The following is a 21,804-nucleotide window of genomic DNA, read 5'->3' as shown; positions in this document are numbered from 1 at the left end:
GCATTAGGCTAGTTTATAGAAGGAAGGTCTGTTGTAATGATGGCTGCATATAGGACCTTCAGAGTGTTCTGAGTACCAGTCGCTGTGGAGAAATGACAGGAGTGTTGTGTCTTCAGGACCTGTTTGTGGAAAGGAATAAAATGCTAGACTAGACATACCTTTAGTATGATCATGCACGGCTGTTCTTACATTTTTGTATTCTGTCGGCTTATGTTTCATTTCCTCTAGTTCTTTATCCTTATGACCTAGAACCTCTGTGCTTTATTAGTACTTTATCTTTTCTGCCATGGGTTCATCTTGTTGATTAAATGTTACAACTTTACTGTACATATCTCCTGTGTACCTTTTAATATTTTTTCATAGCATTTCCATGTTTTACTAAGTCTCTTCTGTTTTTGTTTGTCAGTCAGGAGAGATCAAGAGTTGGAATGGCCAAAATGTTGGATATCCTGAACCAACAAGTAACAGTAAGTACTACTTCATTAATCTTTGTTTTTCTCTAACCTTCTGCTTAGCATTTTCTTGATCTAACACCATTATTTTAAAATGCTAGAGCATAATGTAAGTTTACTTACAGTGAGCTAGACCCCATTCAGCACAAGTTTAATTTAGTAATATATGTTGGGGATGTGTGTCAGGCTTTGGAGGAGTGATATATAGATAATAGATATAGATACACCATCTAGTGTAGAAAGCTGCAGCTTTGTTTTGCTTGTTAAATGATATCTTAGAACATTTTCTTTTCTCATTTAAAATACATTATGTACTGTGCCAAATGATCAATTATGTTTACTTTGATTAATGTATTTATTCTGCCTTCACTGTGGCTGACCTTGTTGCTGCTGCTGTTGTAATTGTTGTTCATTGCTACATCAGCTTCAACTAACAACTTTGCTGTTTGAAACCCATGAATGAGACTGCCAGGAGCCTCAATAATCAATAGCCCTTCTCAGATCTTGCAAAACATAGGAATTGAATCAATCCATCTGTAATAGAGTCTTCCTCTTTTCTTGTTGCCTTCTATTTTACTAAGCATTATCTTTTCCAATGAATCATGTTGCTCAAAATACAGTAGCTTCAATTTATTCATTTTGGCTTCTAATGAGAATTCAGACTTGAACTCTAAAATGACTGAAATAATGTCTGATGGATATAAAACAGGAAGAGGGTTTTAGACACTGAAGAAATACCACTGCACTTTCTTCTTGCCTTTGCACTTTCTTCCTTGACCATCCTTAGTAATTGTTCCAAGTCTGACACATTGTAAACTGCTGAGAGAGCGCTTAGTTCACTATGAAGCTGTATAGAAATGTAAAGTGCTATTTCCTTTGCAAGTCCATGATATTTTTAGTTCAGTTAGAACTAAGTATGGTGCCTTCCCACATAATTTAAATTGTTAATGTTCTTTCCTCCTATCTTTACTCTTACTCCTTTGAGACAAAACCTGCTCTTCATATGATATTTTCTGCATACAAATTGAACAAGTAGGGGGATCATATTCAGCCTTGCCTGACCCCTTTCCTAATTCGGAACCATTCTGTTTCTCCACATTGTATTCTATCAGTTGCCTCTTGTTCTAAGCACAGATTTCTCTTCAGGACTATCAAATGTACTGGCACTCCCATGTCATTTCCTATTAGAAGATTAATATTGTCAACATAAATGCTTAATATATTTATTTGGAATAGCCGATTTATACAAAATGAACATATAGCTGTAATATAGAAAGATGTATATATGTAAATTAATACACTGTGTTTTTTCTTTTAAACTAATAAAATTTAATTTTTTTAAAAAAGAATGTTCCATAGCTTTTCATGATCTGTGCAGCCAAAGGCTTTGCTATAATCTATAAAGCACATGCTGATTTTCTTTTGGAATGCCTTGATGCACTCCACTAGCCATTGTGTGTTCGCTGTATTATCCCTAGTGTCTCTACTTTCCTGAACCCCACTTGCACCTCTGGGATTTCTCTCTCCACATATGATTGGAGTCTATGATGCAGAATTTTAAGTATAATTTTACTTGCATGGGAAATTAATGCTATGTTCCTATAATTGCTGCAGTCTTTTATGTCTGGTATTTTGTGGATGGGGATGAATATTGAACATTTCCAGTCTGTTGGCCACCATTTTGTTTTCCATATTTGTTGGCATATTTTAGTTAACACTGAAGTTGATACTGTCTGTTAGGACTGTATCATTTCAATTGGAATATCATCTCTTCCTAGTGATTTATTTTTCCAAATTTCTCTTACTGCAGGTTCTGCCTCACTTTCTAGAATCTCATTGTTCAAATTGAACTAAAAAAGTTAGACAGTTCTTGTCTTTGATTTAGGAAAATGTCATCTGTCATATTTGTCAGTATTTGCATTTTATTGGCGGGTTACAGACGGGCAAAAAGGGATGTACTCATGACGTCATGAAGGTAGAGCCTTCAGTCGGGCTTTACCTGAATGCCATCATGAACACGCCCCCCGCACGCCCCAAGCGGGAAGAAGCGGCATTAAAAAGGTGCTGCTTTTTTCCGCTTCTTTTTGATTTGCGGCGTACCTGCGCAGCTCCGTCTGTAAGCTGCTGCACCGATACGTCAGAATTGCTATGCCGCAAATATAAGTTGCCGGTTTAAAAGCTCCGTGTCAGCTGCGTCCCATAATGGGTCGGGGTCCCGGGACATGCGTGGTTTGCAGCCAAGCTTTAATTGCAATGTCCGCTGCCATGGAGCTGTGGAAGCTGAGGCACAGCTGCGGCGCATTTTAAGCCTCATAACCCTAACCCTAGAGCCACTTGTGCGCATGCGTTGCTAGAACCGCGGGAAGTTGTAACTTTTGCCGGCGGATGTTTTGGTTGTAGAAAGTGAAAAGGGAAAGTTTGGGATTTAAAGTGACCCCCTACACACATTCCTGCGCCATTTTCACCTGGGAACGGGCACAGTTTGGCTGCTCCTGGCACAGCTGTGTGGCAGCTCCCCTTTGCCACCAGGCAGGATGGCTCAGCCATCCACCAGCACCCCGAAAAAGGCAGGGGGACGTCTTGGTCTCATACTGAGACAGCTGACATTATAGCTATATGGTCCCAAAAACTCGAGTAACTGCAGAAACTGGAGCAGTCCTACCTGAATGCTGACACATATCGAGAAGTGGAAGAAGCCATGAGAGCTGCTGCACCGGTACACCAGAATTGCTACGCCGCTACTTTAAGTTGCCCATTTAAAAGCTCCGTCACATAGTGAGTTGGGGTCTTGGAACATGCGCAGTTTGCAGCCACGCTTTAATTGCAACGTCCGCTGCCATGCAGCTGTGGAAGCTGAGGCACAGCTGCGGCGCATTTTAAGCCTCGTAACCCTAACCCTAACCCTAATCCTAGAGCAGCATGTACGCATGCGCTGCTTGGAAAGTTTGGACTTTAAAGTGCACCCCTACACACATTCCTCTGCCATTTTCACCTAACAATAAAAAACGCTAAAACTGTAAATATTGACATATGTACAAAGGAGGTGAGGGGAGATGGCAGGGGGACAGCAGTGGCAGCGGAGACAGCTGTGGCTGCGCATTGCAGATTCAGCAGGAGCGCGGGGACCAAAGGAGAGGAGGCATCTATGATGCTGCTGACACTGGCAAAGTGCAAGCGGACAAGGATGCCAACACCAGCTGATCACCAGCTGGCAGGAGACCACCATTGTTTTAAAGGGGCTTGGGCACTTTAAATGTGCCCATAGGCTTTCTGCCGCCGCTGCTTAGCCCTGCGCAGCTGCGCATTCGCCAGCCGGCAAAGGAAAAAAAAAAGAGACCCCGGAGCTTGAATGTGCCCAAGACCTTTTGATGCCCTCTAAACTTGCCCCCAAAGGCAAAGGGCAACTAGAGAGGGCCTGGGATCAAGGGGCAGGGAGCACTGACAAGGCACTAGGTCCCATGATGTCCCATAAAGACATCATTTCGCCTCCCAGGGTATGTGTTCCCTCCCAGCCCTATCTACTCTATTCTACCCTTCCTGTTCTCTCCTCCCACCATGCCTGGCTCACTGGTCCCCAAACCAGCAATCTCCAAACTCTGTCCTCCCAGGCGTTTGGACTTCATCTCCCAGAATCCCCAGCCACCTTGCCCTGTGGTCTGGGATTCTGGGAGATGAAGTCCAAACGCCTGGAAGGACAGAGTTTGGACATTGCTACCTCACACCACTCCTGCCTAGCTTTAAAGTCACAGGGAAAAAGTTTAAAGGGGCTTGGGTGCTTTAAATGCGCAGACAGGCTTTCTGCCGCCGCTGCTTAGCGCTGCAGCTGCGAAGCTGCGCACCTCTCATGCGGCAAAAGAAAAAAAAAGCCGCGGTTTGGGCCACCTGTGCGGAAGCTGCCTCTCTTTTTGCAGCGTCCTCCGAGGCGGCGGTATGGAAGCTACGGGTCCGAAACGGACCCAGGTGAGGCGTCTTCACTGCCCCCCGTGTGGAAGCTCCAACACCTGAAGCACGCCCCCGGGGCGGGCCGTCTGGAGGCTCCGCATTCAGCTAAATACACCTCCAAGACGTCCTGCCCTGCCCGTCTGTAACCCGCCATTGTTAACTGTAGATTAACTTTTAAATTGAGTTTTATTATTAAATAAAAGACTCTATCAACTTGTTGGAGTCTTTGGTGTGGATCTAGATTTAGTCATAGTAGAAATCAATTATAACCTAGGGGTTGTAAGCCATACTGGGAGGACGGTGGGATATAAATAAACATAATATCTAGATCAAGGGAAGTAATCGTGCCACTCTATTCTGCTTTGGTCAGGCCCCACCTTGAATATTGTGTCCAGTTCAGGGCACCACAATTTAAAAAGGATGTTAAGAAACTGGAGCGTGTCCAAAGGAGGGCGACTAAAATGGTGAATGGTCTGGAAACCATGTCCTATGAGGAACGACTTAAGGAACTGGGGATGTTTAGCCTGGAGAAGAGAAGGTTAAGGGGTGATCTGATAGCCCTGTTTAAATACTTGAAGGGATGTCATATTGAGGAGGGAGCTAGTGTGTTTTCTGCTGCTCTAGAGACTAGGACCTGGAACAATGGATGCAAGCTACAGGAAAAGAGATTCCACCTCAACATTAGGAGGAACTTCCTGACAGTAAGGGCTGTTCAACAGTGGAACAAACTCCCTTGGAGTGTAGTGGAGTCTCCTTCCTTAGAGGTCTTTAAACAGAGGCTGGATGACCATTTGTTGGGGATGCTTTGATTGAGATTTCCTGCATGGCAGGGGGGTTGGACTGGATGGCCCTTGCGGTCTCTTCCAACTCTATTATTATTATTATTATTATTATTATTATTATTATTATTATTATTATTGGGGAAGTCTGCATGAGCGATAAAACCTGGTTTTGCCCTTAAATGGTGCAAGTGGCCAACACAGGAGGTATCCAGAATGAAGCTGAACTTGAGAGATAAACACTGGAACAAAATAACCCCTGGCTTGTTCAAGTTCAAAACACAACCACCAAAGTGTTCTGGTAAATACTAAAAAAGAATAACAACGCCCTGGAGCAGAAAAACAATGTAATGTCTAAAAGGGTAAAAAATACCCCACTGAAAGATTTAAAATGCTAAGGGTGAATAAAATATCCAAAATACTTGGAAATTATATGCTAAATTATTTATAAAACAAAAGGCCAGACGCGTTTTAACCTACGTATTCCTCAGTGGCCTGTAAAAATATATAAAGTATAATAGCACCTTAGCAAACAATGTGACTTTGCTCAATTTAAAAGCTGCAATAAGCTTGAACTGCTCTCAGAGTGTCTTATATAACCAGCTGTGCTGGTAATGAGCTTAATCCTGCTAAAACTCAAGGACAATTCCTAGGGAAAAGCATAGGGTGTGGAGTAACAATAAAAATCTGAAAATCACCAACGCACATGAGGTCAACGTGGATTAGAATACCCACCACTGGATTCATTTGAGTTCCCGTATTTATTGTTGTATATCGGATATCCCATCTGAATACTAAATTATAAAGGAAATACTTCCCCTGTACCATCAACCCTTACAAATCCAATATAGGGAACCATCATGTCACAAGACAAAGCAAATAGGGCACAGATATAAAATTATTCAAATTAACCAATTCACATTTTCATTTAAACCCCCCAGGGATTCAGAATTCAAACGATGGATCCATTTGAGTTCTAATACTTGTAATTGTTTTATGTTTTTCATATTAGATATCCCATCTTTGCACCAGAATTTGAATGAATCAAAAGTGTGATGTTGCTCCACAAAGTGTTTAACCAATGGGGCTTCCAATTTTTGATTTTTGATACAACTTCTGTGTTCATTAATTCGGGTCCTTATCTCTCTGCTGGTCATACCCACATAGATCAGTTTACAGGGGCATTCAATTATGTATATGACATTTTTGCTCGCACATGTAAAGAATTTATACAATTCATAGCTTTTACCATCAGCAGTATTAACAAAACATTTCAAATTACTGCTGTGTTTACATACTGAGCAATGTCCACAGATGTAATGTCCCTTGACTTTCAGACTTTTTTTGTATAACTGGGCAATCAAAGTCTGCCCGTACTAATATATTCTTGATGTTTTGAATACGTCTGTACGCGAACATCGGTCTGTTTTTGTATCTGGGTATATTTTCCAGCAAATACCAATGCTTCATAATGCTTTCTTTAACCCTCTGTGAATGTGTATTAAAAGTGAGTGGTATGACCACTCTATCCGGTGTTCTCTTAGGTCTAGAATCAAACAGAAGTTTCCTTCGATCCAACCTCCGAACTTTATCTTGTGCCTCTTTTCTAACCTTCAAGGGATACCCTTTCTCCAAGAACTGGAGGCATGTGATGTTCGATTCCCTTTCAAAGCCTTCCAGCGTGTTGCAATTATGTCTATTACGTAAGAACTGTGAATAAGGAAGGTTATCTTTAAGAGGCTTGGGATGGTAGCTATCGTATCTTAAAAATGAATTCACATCCTTTGGTTTTCTATACAAGTTCATTACGAAAAAGCCCCTTCCTATATGAATATTAATATCTAGAAAATTCACTGTGCATGGATTGTATGTCATATCAAATTTGATACTTTCATGGATCCCATTAAGAAAAACCAAAAATTCCTTAAGTGAGGTCTCAGAACCCACCCATATACAAAAAATATCATCCAAGAATCTCTTCCACATCTTTATATGGGGGGAAAATAACTCATTACTTAGTATATAGGTACGTTCAAAATGATCCATGTAAAGGTTTGCCAACTCCGGGGCGAACCTACAGCCCGTAGCAACCCCAGAGGTTTGCCAATAGAATTGGTTACCAAATTTAAAATAGTTCTTGGTCAGAGTTATTTCTATAAGGTGTAACAAAAAGTGAGTAGGGGGAAGTCCCATAGGTCTACACAGCAAAACTGCTTCCAAGATCTCCAAGGCGTCTGGCCTTTTGTTTTATAAATAATTTAGCATATAATTTCCAAGTATTTTGGATATTTTATTCACCCTTAGCATTTTAAAATCTTTCAGTGGGGTATTTTTACCCTTTTAGAGATTACATTGTTTTTCTGCTCCAGGGTGTTGTTATTCTTTTTTAGTATTTACCAGAACCCTTTGGTGGTTGTGTTTTTTTATATCTTTGGGGGGTTTTTTGGTTACAGGGACTTTGGTTTGTTTTGTTCAAGTTCAAACTAGAAAGTGTGAACTGTTGTACCAATGTTCTTACTGTGCACTGGTGTAGGGATGGGGAAAAGGACCAGTACCATTGCTGCACATAATCTTTTTTATCACCTGCCTGTGAATCAGTTATATATGTGCAACACGTGGTGAGCTGCGCTATTACCCGTCTCACCATCAACCCATTGCATTCCTTGTGAAGCAAAATGATGATCAACATGGGGTGTCACCAACAACACAATGGATTTAATCATAATGTTAACAAACTGCCAAGTCCACCAGGAGCAATGGAGAAAGGAGGAGAAAGGGAGATTCATTATCATACTGTGGCAACATATCACAGGATACACCAATGTGCAGTATGGGCAGTTGATCACTTGTGCAATTGAGTGGATAGTTGCACTGCCAGTTGCACAGGGCTGGCATATGAGCAGGATGAAGGAGGCAACTGGTGGCTGCTGGTGCTGCATCTTTGCACATGTGCGCATGTGTTTTTGGGTGGAAGAGAATAATAATAATGATGTGGCACAATTTGTATCTGCGAATGTATTGTTTTGGCTAGTACATCTTGGCAGAAGAAGGGGAGTGTTGTGTACTTCCTGTAGCTGTTCAGCCCATTGTGGGAACTGGCATTGCAGGTGGTAGGTTCTCCCTATGGATTGGGAAAACCTGAATGTAAGTTGGCTTTTTTTCTCCATCTGCTCAAGCCCCTAGTCAACTGACCTGAGGATTTTTCACAGCTAAGTTATTCAGCATCTGGTTCTAAAAAAGAAAAAAGAAAAAAAAAGTCCCTGCTTCTTCTGAGAGACTTTCAAAATGTACCATCTTTACCTCTAAATCTCTTCCTGCTTCTGCCTAATTCCTATCTTCATAGTTTTATTTTCTGCTTGTCTTTCCTTGTTTCTGTGGTTATCTGTGGTCTTTAAGATTTAAAGGTTGGCATTTTTCATCCAGTTATCTTTCCTGACATCAAGCACTAGACAAACCATACTAACACAGATAAAGAAGTTACCCCACAATGCCTGTACCGCATGTGTGCCCATACATAGAGTTTAAAAGTAACTTTGAAATTGTGATTTCTGAACCAATTTGCTTTATGTTGTTAGTAGCTGAGAGGAGTATATTTACTTTGGTGCCTATGTAGGTACCAATTTATGGCTCATCCCATCTCGAAACAGCTAATCCTGTTGAAGCTGGTTTTATGAGTGCAGAAGAGGAGTTTTTATGCATCAGCTGAGGAGTGGCTATTAGTGTATGATTACCGAGATTAGTTAGGCATGTCCCTATGTGTCACAGCCATTTTTAGAAATGAAACCAATAGATATCAGCAGTTAATGTAAATATATTTATGTAAGAGCCAGTGTGGAGTAATGGCCATGGAAACCCACTGGGTATTCTTGAGCAAGTCACACTCTTTCAGCCTTAGGGAAGGGCAGCGGCCAAACCCCCTCTGAAAAAATCCTGCCAAGAACACCCCCTAATAGGTTTGTTTTAGGGTTTCCCTAAGTCAGAAATGACATGAAGGCACACAACAACTAAACATTATCTTCCAAATATACATTACCCAGTTAATAGATGGAAAGGGGGATTTTCAGGATGTATTTGTGAGCAGAAGGACAATATTTCCCCCCCGACTAGTTATTCTTTGTGGCAACTCCCTGATTGCTTTTTCTGTCTGGTTTCAGAGTCCAGCAGAAAGGGAAACAAAGTCAAAATGGCCATCTGTCGGGGATGCTTTGATTTGGATTTCCTGCATGGCATGGGGTTGGACTGGATGGCCCTTACGGTCTCTTCCAACTCTATGATTCTAAGTACTGTAGTGAATCATCCCCTGTCCATCCATAGAGCCAGACTTCCCCATATGTCTCCACAAATCTGCCTCTCTGCCTCAAGAACTCTGTATTGAGTCCTACAATGAGGGTTCTCAAGGAGCAAGTTGCCTACCATGCAACAGTTAACATTCCTAGTATTATCTCTGATCACTCCAAAAACACTTGATCAGATAGTACTTTGTGGATATTGACTTAACAGCAAATATTGAACAAAGTACTTTTTCACCTAGCAGATTCCTTAGTATTAGAAGCAGTATCCCTCTGAAGACTAATTGCTAGGGAACATGAGCATAAGGGTGATGTTGCATTCATGCCGTGCTTATGCTTTTTCCATAGACATCTGTTTGGCTACTGTGGGAACAGAATGATGGGCTAGCTAGACCTTTTGTCTGATCCTGCACAGCCCTTCTTATGATCTTGTGACTGGCTTGACAAACCAGTCTAGTCACTGTCTAGAACAGGTGTGCCTATGGTCACAATGACAGAAGCTTGGAGCTGTTCACTTATCTGTCAGTTCCTTACTGAATTCTAGTAGAAGCTTTGTCTGAGGGTTTTGACTGAAATGAATCCAAGTATAGTATCTTTCATATTTAGATAGAACCACTTTCCCCCCCTAGTCCTGTGCCCTCAACAACAGCGACAAAACTGGATGAAGCTCTTCTTGGCCTTTATATCTTTTTAGCATGATATGCTAAAATTTAGTGTGACAAACTATTAAAGGGCCCAGGACTGGAGATTAGGAAAGAATGCCAAAGGAAGTATTTTGTTTGTAAAACATATAGTTAAGTAATATAGCCCTCCGAATACTATAAAAGCTTGCTTGTTCCAGTAGTTTCTTTGAGCAGGTCATCCACTTCTTTTCTCTGAGAAAACACAATTAGAGTATAGTGGCACCTCAAAGACAAACACGTTTTATTTAACATGGGCTTTTGTGGACTCCAGCCTACTACATCAGATGCATATTATGTGTGTGTTTGTGTATGTGTGCCTTCAAGTTGTCTGCCAGCTTATGGCAATGTGCATTTCATAGGGTTTTCTTAGGCAAGGAGTAGACAATTTGGCTGGTTCTTTCATCGGAAATGTAGCCTATAGCATTTGGTATTTGGTGGTGGTTTACCATCGAAGGACTAGCCAGAACTGACCCTGCTTAGCTTTCAAGATCAGATGGGATCGCGTGCCTTTAGGCCCCTTATTGTAGCACACACACACACACACACACACGCATGCTGGGGAGAAGGGCAAGATATGAGAGGGCAAGATGAAGTTACAGAGGGTATCAGCAAGTGATAACATAAGTCATTTAACAATTTTAGAAAGGTGATAATGCCATCATAGCATAGGACATAAAGACATCCTGGCATAGATAAACACATTAATATATGTCTGGCAATTAATTTTTCTAGCCTACGTTATAGCTGGAGTGTCACACAAAACAGTCCATGTTTGAAATAGTCCTTATCCAAAGTCAGACAGCTCCTTTGTACATCAAAGGAGACAAGCTTTCAAAACAGCATTAGACTGCAGTTTCCCCTAAACCCACAGATTAAATATTTTTTTCTTTCTATACATCAGTCAGGGCTAAATTCTGTCTACATCCAAAATGTGCATGTGAAATCGAAAAACCACTGACAACCTTTTATTTGAAAACACTTGTTTTTCTTCCCTAACTCATTTATTACTTTGGACTTTTGCATGAAATCAGGAACTTTGTTCCTTAGGAGTCCATCTGCTCCTGCTGTTTGTTCACCATCTGAAATCATAATCATCTGTTTGTGACACACTAATCATTTTCACAGTAACTAATTGTGATGTCACAAACAGATGATTATGATTTCAGGTGGTGAATAACCAGCAGGAACTAATGAACTCCCAAAGAACAAAGTAAAATAAGCATAGCAAAAAACAGATATTCATGTCATAGGGTCCCCCCCCTCGCCTCAAATCCACATTTGTATGAATATAGCCTTTTCTGTTTATTAGACAGCACCAGGTAGGAAACCATTTTTTTAAAAAAAAAATCTTCTGCTTCCTTGGTCTCTTTGAAAATATTGCCAAAATACAGGTGGAAATAATGTATGTCTTTGTCAGACCACATTAATTTACTTCATTGTTGCTAATTTTTTTATTATAACAAAGTACACTAAGACAGATATTTATGAAATTGTATGTTCTGATAGGTTTTCCTTTTAAAATGAGAAACATATTTGTTTGACAGTTGTAGACCTTGTGTTGAATAATTTTGTGAATTCTCTTGGGGCATGTCTCCATATGCTTCTTTTGATCGAAGGGCAGGGAATGTTAGTGGAGCCCTCCTGTGGCTAATTTAACACTTGCAAATTTTCCATGGATGATAACTATAGTAATTTCAGCAATGAATAAAATATCTTCCTTATGTTTCCTGTATGCTAAAATTAGATATGGGAGGCAAAGAGGTATTATCCTTTCCCACTTTTGTGTACTTAAAGTTAAACCATACATAATAAGTTGTATGATGGTGTATTAACCTGTTTTTAAGTTTACTTTTTAAAGCAAAGATTGGGGAAGATTAGATGCATTTCTTCTTTGTGATCCCTGAAGCCTCACAGTTGTGAACTACACCTGTGATCAGTTTCCAGAAACTACAAGCTTCAGCTAAGGAATTGGCACACCCTTAAAATGGCATTAGAAGCCACCTCTGAGGGACAAGATGGTCGTATTCTCTTCTGAATGCCTTGAGAGAGGAATCTATAAGAATTTTTGCACCTTGGTTGAATGCCAGGTCTTATTTTTTCTTGCTTTTCTTCATCTAAGAGGCCTTATTCACCAGCAAAAACCAGATGCTGTAGGCTATATTTCTGAGGAAGGAACCAGCTAAACTGACTACTCCTTGCCTAAGAAAACCCTGTGACATGCATGCCATAAGTTGGCAGGCAACATGAAGACACCTTTTTACAAAGGTAACATGTTTAAGTGCATGTCTCTTCCTTGGCACATATGGTGCTGTGGGTCATCTTCATAAAATCCATCAAGGAGACACTTTTACCATCTGGCTTTGACACAGAGTCCTTCACTTCTCTTAGGAGGCCTTCCTTTGCCTTCTCATGATGCAGGATGTTCTTGTAGAACTAGAGTACTGTCCTAGATTGCAGTGTCTGATTCATCAGGTTAATAGCATAGAGAATGACTTCACTTCAAAAGTGTTCTTCACATTTACTTTTCGTTCTAGTGAGCTCATGTAAACTGGCAACTAGACTCCTGTGGTCTTCTTTGTTCCTACAAAACCATTTGGCCTCATCCCCCAGATTTTGGGAAATATACTATCCTTCAAACCAGGAGAACAGTCTTCTTTCTAACTCATGGTCAACCTCCTGCCAGTTTGTATACACCAACCAATGATCAATGCATAAGAATTTAGATTTTCTTCCCCCAAATGTTTGTGGAAGAAGCTAGTGATGCCACAACATGGAGATCTTTAATTTCATGCCATTCAGTGGACAAGTCCTTTATTTCTATAGCTACATTAATATAAGCCACCATCAATTTAGGATGAAATTCCTAGTTATATTCATGTCCATCAATGAGTTTAATAAATTTACTGGTCTGTATCACAATCCACTTTTCTGATGCTCTCATAGAGAAAACATCTCCCCACCCACCATACCTCACTTTTAGACCTAAAATTGGCATTAATTTCCCCTTGAACAAGTAAATTAACCTCCTTTCCCCAGAAATAATCATTATGAACATTTCCCATCAACTCTGGAAAATCTAATTACTCTTGATTTTTTTTTACATTAACACAAGATTGATGTCCTATCTTTATATTTCCATAAATTTGTATATGTAAACTTTCCCCATGGTTGCTTGGTAATTTCTTTCTTTTTCTCCCATACATTCTGAGGTAGTGTTAGATATGCTCTTTACCAGCAGAAACTGATTGTGAATATCCCTTTTTTTTATCTTACTGCACTGATATTGTTGGGTTTGTTCAGTTTTTGTGGTGTAATACTTCTCCAATAATGATGCAGAAATATTGTTAATGAAAGAACATAAGCAAATACAGTTGACAGTATCTGCTGTAAATACTGTTGTTATTACAGGCACTCTTAGAAGTTCCATATGAGAAACTAATTCCTTTGCCAATCACATTTTTGGCTCTGTTGTAGATACAATATATAATTTGGTGTCCATATTTTTTTTAAGGTAACAAGTTTACCATAGCAGATTTATTTCTCACCAGAAAACAACAGAACAACTATTAGAGCCAAACAGTATATTCATTTGTGATCTTTCTCCTTCCTTCTTCCTTAAAATCCACATATAAGGAAATGAAAATGTGGATCAGAGCCAATAGGTAAAGCACAATCTAGGTAAGGATAACGCCATATACTGTTCTTACTGGACAATTAACTGTAATCATACGTTAGGTTTGCATCTGAAAGTAAACCCAAGTATGAATACTACCTATTCACACGATTGTTGTTAGGTGCCTTCATATTGTTTTTGACTTAAGATTACCCTAAGGCGAACTTATCACAGGATTTTCTTTGCAAGATTTGTTCAGAAGGGGTTTGCCCAGGCATCAAGGCAGGCAACAGCAGCTGAGGAAAGAGGGGCGTGGTTTGGGTGAATACTTATACCCTCCCCCAAAAACACTCCTTCAGAAACACCAGCCCTGAAGCCAGAAGCCTGAAGCCAGAGCCAGGCCGCAGCAAGCTTCCCCACACCATTGGGGACTTAAGCAGAGGCAAGGGCACGGCAGAGGCAACAGCAGCTGAGGAAAGGGGCTGTGGCTTGGGTGAGATACTTATACCCTCCCCAAAACACTCCTTCAGGAACACCACTCCCCTGAGCCCGACGCGAAGCCCGAGGCCCGCAGCAGCAGCAGGCAACCGCGCTAGCTTCCCCCCATTGGACTCTCAAGCAGAGCTTGGCGGTTGTGGCGGAGGGAGGAGTGTGGCATGCATAGTGGGTTCCTTGAGGCCTAGGGGACACCACCACCCTCCCAATTCAGTGGGGTTTGACCCTCTCACCATGTACTGATGCCGGAATGTGGGCAGGGGCGGCCATTGAGTTGTGCTGGGGAATTGGCGGAGGTATGGTTGGGATAGAGGAACAGATGTTACAAAGAAGAGGGATCGCTGTTGAAAGCTATCCGTCTGCAGTCCCCTCTGTTTCTTCAGGATGGCTTGGAGAGCAGACCAACATTCCACAGCAACCTCACTCTGCTCCTTTGCAATGCCAGGTCGGTAAAAAACAGACCTCATATCTCCAGGACCTCCTCCTGCGGATTGAGATGCCGACCTGGCCTCTTGCCTTCACAGAGACCTGGCTGGGAGAGGTAGCACTGCCATTGGGCGCGGGCCCTCCAGCGGGTACTCTGTCGTGGCAGGTGAGGGAAGTGGGCGGGGGGGCGGAGCTGGCTCTAGTCTATAAGAACCATCTGACCTTGCCAGGATACCTGTCCTGCACAGTCATTCGAGTGTATGTACTTAGCCTGAAGACAGGGATGTTTTGGGGTGGCTTTTCGTAGTCTACGCCCCCCGTTGTCTGCGACTCCCTGACTGATGCTGACCCCCGTGGTCTCTTTGCGCTGTTGTTGGAGACCCCCAGACTCTTTAGTTTTGGGGGGGCCTTAACATTTCCGCTCGCGACCAGTTTAACAGGGCGGCTCGGGAAGTTCATGGAGGACCATGGACAAACATGGGCCTCTCCCATTGCCGTCATAGGGCCCAACATTGTGCAGGTCATCACTCGATGCGGTCTTCAGTACGAACAGGAATTCCGTGGGCGGAGGTGGTAAGTACCTCCGCCTTGTCCTTGGACGGTTCATTTCCTCGGTAAGATGAAACCTTTAGAGCCCAATATCTGCCCCACCGGTGGTCGGTGGCGGACCCATTAGCATGGTCCGCCCTCGAGGCTGATGGCGCCCATTGGTACAGACAGCCCCCTTAGAGGGTTTTAATGGTTGGTTGGGCATGCGGTTGGGGTGATCCGGTTCGCTGCTCTGGGTCAATACCTGGAACCACGATCTTACCAGGGCTATCGACATGTCGCTCCCAATCGCCCTTGCCATCCCGCTCCAAATCGGAGGCCTGGTTCACACCAGAGGAGGAAGATGAACGGTTTGGACGACGGCTTAGAGCGCAGGTGGCGGACGGACTCAACTCTTATCCGACAGAAACTCGCCATAGGGAACTTCCTTTGTTCCTATCGGGACAGGCAATACGGCGCGAAGAGAGCCTTCTCCTCTTCACGTATTGCGTCTGCAGGAGTTCCGTCGCCGCAGAGCTGTTTAAGGTGGTGAGGGAAATGACGGCAGGTGACCCTGCGCCAATCCCTTACTTAACCCGACGACAGCCTGCTGTGACCGCGTTAACAACTTCTTTTGCGACAAAATTTCTGCATAAGAAGCCGACTTAGATGCCACCATTGAAACAGAGTCGAAGGCGAGCGTTCCAGTGATCCGCGCTGTAGTTCATACTGGATCAGTCTCCAATCTGTGGTACTTAGACGGTGGCAAGCGCTTTGGTAAAGGTGAGGAGACAAACTTGCCCTCTTGACCCTTCGCCCATCATGGCTGGCCGTCCAGGGGGGGATGCATTGATGAGATCCTCACGGATATCATCGGTGTGCTCCTTCAGGAAGGACATGTTCCATCATTGTTTAAAGGACGAGCGGCGTTAGGCCCTCCTGAAAAAACCTTCCTGGACCCCCTGGATATGAGGAATTATGGCCAAGTGTCATTGCCTGCCATTTGAGCAAGGTGATCGAGCGGGCGGTTTGCCCTTCAGCTCCAAGTCTGCTTGGGATTAAGCCGATTATCTAGACCCATTTCCAAACTGGCTTTGGGACAGGCTTTGGGGTGGAGACTGCCATGGTGCCTTGTACCGACGATCTGCGTCGAGCATTGACAGGGGGAGTGTGACCCTGGTTGGTGCTCTTAGACCTCTCAGCGGCTTTTGATTACTATAGATCAGGCATCCTCTTGGACCGCCAGAAGGGGTTAGGTATTGGGGGCGCACTGCTTTGCAGTGGTTCCGGTCCTTCCTCTCGGGCAGTCTCAGAGGGTGCTACTCGGGACGTAGCCTCCCTCAGAGGTACCTCACTTGTGGGGTTTCTCCAGGGGGCTATTTTGTCCCCGATTTTTTTAACATCTATATTGAAGCCGCTGGGTGTGATAATACGGAGTAGTTATGGTGCTGGGTTGTATCAGTACGCTGATGCACCCAAATCTAATTCTCCGTATCGCGTTCGTCGCCTTGAATTCCGATGGCATCTCTTCTCTCAATGAATGTCTTCAGGCGGTAATGGGCTGGATGAGGAAAACAAACAGATTGAAACTGAATCCAGACAAGACGGAGGGCTTCATGGTAGCGGCCCCGCCCCAAACCAGAATTGGTTGCAACCTCAGTCCTGGATGGGCGTCACACTCTCCCCAGCGACTGTGTTCGCAGTCTGTGGGGGCTGCTCCTTGACTCCGTCGCTCTGATGACAAATCGGTAAAGCCGACGGTCAGGAGTGCCTTTATCAGCTTCAGCTGTACGCCAGCTGCGCCCTTTTCTGGAAGTAAGGGATCTTGAACGGTTGTGCACGCGCCTGGTAACCTCACGCCTTGACTTCTGTAATGCACTCTACATGGGGCTACCCCTGTGCTTGACTGGAAATTACAGCTGGTTTCAAAACATTGGCCGCCAGGCTGTGTCAGGTACCTCTAGGAGGGACCACATTACTCCTGTTTTGAGGTCCTCCCTGGCTGCCTATCAGCTTCCGGGGCCCAGTACAAGGTGTTGGTTATCACCTTTAAAGCCCTCACTGGCTTGGTCCAAAACTATCTTAGAGACCGCCTCCCTCCCGTAAATCCTCCCCGCACTCTCCGGTCCTCTGGGATGGAACTTACTGCAGCCTAAAATCTAGGTTGCGGCAAACCTCCCGAGGGCGTTCTCTGCGTGTCGCCCCAAACTCTGAACGACTGCCGGATGAGATCCGTCAGATAACCTCATTAGACAGCTTTAAAAAAAGCGGTCAGAACGGATCTCTTCGGCAGGCCTTTCAGATTAACCCTCCGGGCCAGGGTTCCCAGGTTCCCTGATTCCCTCATTCCTCCGTGGCCCCATCTTGTGATGGTTGAGGATCAACAGAGGGATATCAGGGTTTTAGTTTTAACTGCTGGTTTTTATGCTTATATTGTGTTTTTAATCTGTTATACTGAATACGTCTTTAAGGGGGGGGGGGGATAAGTGTTTTTAATTGTCATATTTTATATTTTACTGTTGTTAACCGCCCGGTTGTTTGCCAGAGGGCGGTATATCAATAAATATTTTATTATTATATTATTTGCCTTTGTCTTCCCCTTGGGCTGTAAGTGTCACTTGCCCAAGGACATCCAGTTGGTTTCCATGAGTGAGCGGGTTTTGAACCTGGTTTCCAAGTCATAGCCCAGCACTCAAACCGCTACACTATCGCTGACACTTATCTGCACTGTGCTGGTTTCAATATCCCCTGATTTCACTGTCTTTGAAAATATGGTAAAACTGGGAGGTGAAAGTGCTGAACTATGCTAAATAAAAAACCTCACAATAAATATGAATACAGTACGTTTCAAATACAAATATTCAAAATTTCAAAAGGTTCATGCTCTTCCATGTTTTGTTTGTAGCAATGATGCAGCTACCTAACTCAGTGTCCATTTTAAAATGACAGAACCTTGAGACTTAAAAAAAAAAATCAATTGGACAAAGGTTCAGAAACCACTTTTTCATTTTTTTCTGCTATCTGTTTTTTTTTGGGGGGAGGGGGAGGGGAAGTATATGTTAATAGTTCCCTGGGTTCCAGCTGTTCCAGAGTTATGGTGACCTGCTGTCTGTAGAAGATAACTGTTATGGCTCTCCACCAATAGTGGAAGGTCTCAACTTCGACTCATCATCTTTTATGTGTAGAGAATAAGTGTAGTATGTATTTAGAGTGATTGAATAGATCTTATAAGTTATGTAATGTGTTTCTATACCGATCTCCCAATTAGTTTAGGGTATTTTGCATTTAAGTCATGTATCAAGGGGAGAGAGAGAGAGTAGCATATGTTTGATGCACCCTCGTGGGTCACCGAGCCTGTGGAGCAATGGACTGCCCTAGCCCCAACTAGTAAGCAACATTAAACGGGACACAGGTAGGCAACTCTGGAAACACACCGATACCCAAAGTCAAGGGCACACAATAATCAATGGAGATATTCAGGCTACTTCACTAGGCAGCATGAGAACGAACCTTGATTTGGAAAGGGAAAAAACAACACCAAACCCACCACTTATTCTAGTTTCTTGGAAAACCATAATTTGCCATTGTCTCAGCAGTAAGCAAACTTAGTTGCATTTTAAACAAGCAAGGATAATAATAATTAAAATAATAATAATAGGATTTATTTATATGCCCGCCAACACTGGGAATCGGGCGGCTTGCAACAGAGGGATAATAATGGTTCCCTGCCCTCAAGCTTACAATCTAAAAAGAACACAACACAAAAGGAGAAGGGAATGGTGAGGGGGGGGAGGGGATCAAGTCCCAGCATTTTCTCTCCCTCTGAGCTTGGACCAAGGCACATGGACTGTAGGGGGGCTTTTCTTCTTTAGGCTAGCCCTGGTGGGCTGGGCCTGCCTGGTCAACTCCCTCCTAGGCCAGAGGTGACAGTTATGGGGGAGGAGTCTCTTCTTCCAGGCTAGCCCTGATGGAGCTGGGCAGTTTGGTCAACCCCTCATAGGCCGGAGGATGGCAGTTATGGTGGGAGGAGTCTCTTCTTCCAGGCTAGCCTGATGGAGCTGGGCCTGCCTGGTCAACTCCCTCATAGGCTAGAGGATGAGTTATGGGGGAGGAGTCCCTTCTTCCGGCTAGCCCTGATGGGTGGGTCTGCCTGGTCAACTCCCTCGCAGGCTGGAAGATGACAGTTATGAGGGAGGAGTCTCTCCTTCCAGGCTAGCCCTGATGGGCTGGGTCTGCCTGGTCAACTCCCTCATAGCCAGAAGATGAAAAGCATGTTTAACTGAGAAGGCCATGAAGACGGTAATAACTGTAATGTCTGAGAACATAAAAACATGTAAGAACTTAAGAGTCATGCTATATCAGAGGAATAGCCAACTTGGGGGCAAAACAGTCAGCAGGTAAGGGGCATCTTGAGTACCGTATTGGGGCCATGGCAACCACACACCACAGCTCCAATCCAGTGTTTTTCTGGGTCAAAAAGAAGTGGCAAAATGCCTGGCAAAAAGGGTGCCCTTGTCGCCATGGCAACACTTTTCAGCGCTCCTTTTGATGTGTGATGTGTGAATGCTGTGCCAGTGGAGCACCGCAACGCCACCCACCGTGCAGTCAGGTGGGCAGCATGATGCTGCCATCAAGGTGGTGTCGGGGTATGCATTGTCCAAACACCATGCCCCCACACCCCCACGATGCCGACACTTACTTACCATTCTGTACAGCTTCTTAGTCTGGTTGCCCATCAGGCTATGTGAAACCAACTAGTCAGATAGTGATGAAGTAACACCCTCTGCTTGCACTCCAGAGATGGGGTTCTAATACTGGAAATAGTTTATACTTACTGTAATTGATAGCTTTTCTGACCAATCATTTTAAGCAGAGACTATGCTCATGTAATATTGACTCATAAATACTACAGTAATCTGTGCTCTGATCTGATACATCATGTTAGGTCTCTTTTTTTGGTTGGTTCTAATTCACCCAGATGTAAGGCATGTCATCATGTCTTTTACACTGGAAACCTTTTCAAGAGAATTTATGGGCAAAAATATTTTAAGTAAGTAAAGATGTCAACACGTTGTATTTATCACTGTGGAAAAGATGTAGTAACAATATTCAAAATGTTTCCAGTTGTATAGAGAATCCGGCTGAATCGCTCACCAACTATAGATTTCTCTTTTTCTGTGTTTGATTTCTTAAAAACAAGCCCCCCAAAACCACACTTTTAATATAAAACTATGTAGGGGGTATTTTTTAAAACACACACACACAAAACCTTTCTTTAATGCTATAGGTTCATCAAATCCAGTGTCTTTTAGTTAATTCCACTATTAGGGAACATTTGACACAGTAATAAGTAGTCTCTGTATTTCCCACATAGTTTTTCTTGTCATTTGTGAGAAGTGAGGCACAGATCAGATGCAAAATTACTACTTTTGATTTTTATGATTTTATGATACTAAACAACTATTTCTTGCTCACAAACAGAAACTGATACAGTACAAAAAAAGAAATAACTACAGTATACAAAGGATTTTTTAAATAAACTATTTTAATTATATATTACCATTAAATTAATATTGAAAAGGTGGAAAGGTACTATAATCTGGTAGAAAATTAGAATCACTTGACATTGCTCTGCTAAAATGTTTCTGTGGTGATTCATTGGATATAAAAAGAGAGAGCTCAGAAGTAGATATCAGCAATTTAATTTTTGAAGTGAAATCCCCATTTAATTCCATTATAATAGTGGAAATATATTAAAAATGTGATTTTATTTGAACATGAGATTATTGTTATAAATATCTTAGTAGTTGATAGGAATGGCTGAAACCTCAAAGGAGTATTGTGTGACATAATTTGTTGATGTGCATAGAGCTTCCAAATCCTCAAAACAAAAGGTGTTACATAAGTGGAAAGTCCGTGTCATTATTACTAATTGAATGATGTTATTACAGTAATGTGGATACAAGTTTAAAAACATATGGTATATTATGCGAGAGAGCTTTTTATTCATCCTATGCTTCATATTAGTTGTTTTAACATTTTAAAAGATTAGTAATCTGGAAGAATTCCCAGCTATTGTTCCAGACAGCAGTTAGATATTTGGGTGGACCATGTAAAAACACTGAAAAGGCTGAGAGAGCATGTGAAATGTTTGTTTGAAGTGATATTACATCAGTGGACTAGACATCTGTACTTTTTGATGTGGTTTTAGAAGGTTTATAGTATTGTACAGGAATTTTAAATGAGGTTTCTTTCACCATATTAAATCTATTATTATTTTTGAATAAATGGATGTTTTAGCTATGCTGTTAAAGATATTTCATACACACATGTGCTCATGCATACACACACACACATATAGAAAGTGCTTTTATGAAAACTAGATTTGCGGGCCACATTCAGAGGAGATGTGAGCTCTTACAACTTCCCTATGCTGGTATCCTTCTTTGATTTTCTTTGCAAATATGCCAACATATATTATTATACTTCCCTAGTGTAAATCCACTGTTACAGAAGAGAACCTTAAGTAATTTCTGCAGAATGAAGTTGGGCATGACATCAATTACAGACATTTACATAATTGAGCTAATGAATTCA

At 42.4% G+C, this 21,804-nt stretch overlaps 1 protein-coding gene across 18 annotated transcripts in view; it reads left to right on the top strand.

The window, feature by feature from the left end:
- STAU2 (staufen double-stranded RNA binding protein 2) overlaps nucleotides 1-21,804 on the top strand; it is a 256,673-nt gene that overhangs the window by 94,682 nt on the left and 140,187 nt on the right. For all 18 annotated transcript variants that reach the window (XR_006103436.1, XR_006103437.1, XR_006103438.1 and 15 more), the window contains one exon: nucleotides 407-467. Coding sequence is in view for 14 of the 18 variants with exons in the window: in XM_042462315.1 (XP_042318249.1) it covers nucleotides 407-467 (61 nt within the window). In the remaining 4 variants the exon portion in view is untranslated. The remainder of the gene's footprint in view (nucleotides 1-406; nucleotides 468-21,804) is intronic.

The sequence above is a fragment of the Sceloporus undulatus genome, chromosome 4, assembly GCF_019175285.1.
Source record: "Sceloporus undulatus isolate JIND9_A2432 ecotype Alabama chromosome 4, SceUnd_v1.1, whole genome shotgun sequence".
Taxonomy (NCBI): domain Eukaryota; kingdom Metazoa; phylum Chordata; class Lepidosauria; order Squamata; family Phrynosomatidae; genus Sceloporus; species Sceloporus undulatus.
The sequence above is the reverse complement of the archived record's forward strand: the minus strand, read 5'-3'. Positions and strand labels throughout refer to the sequence as shown.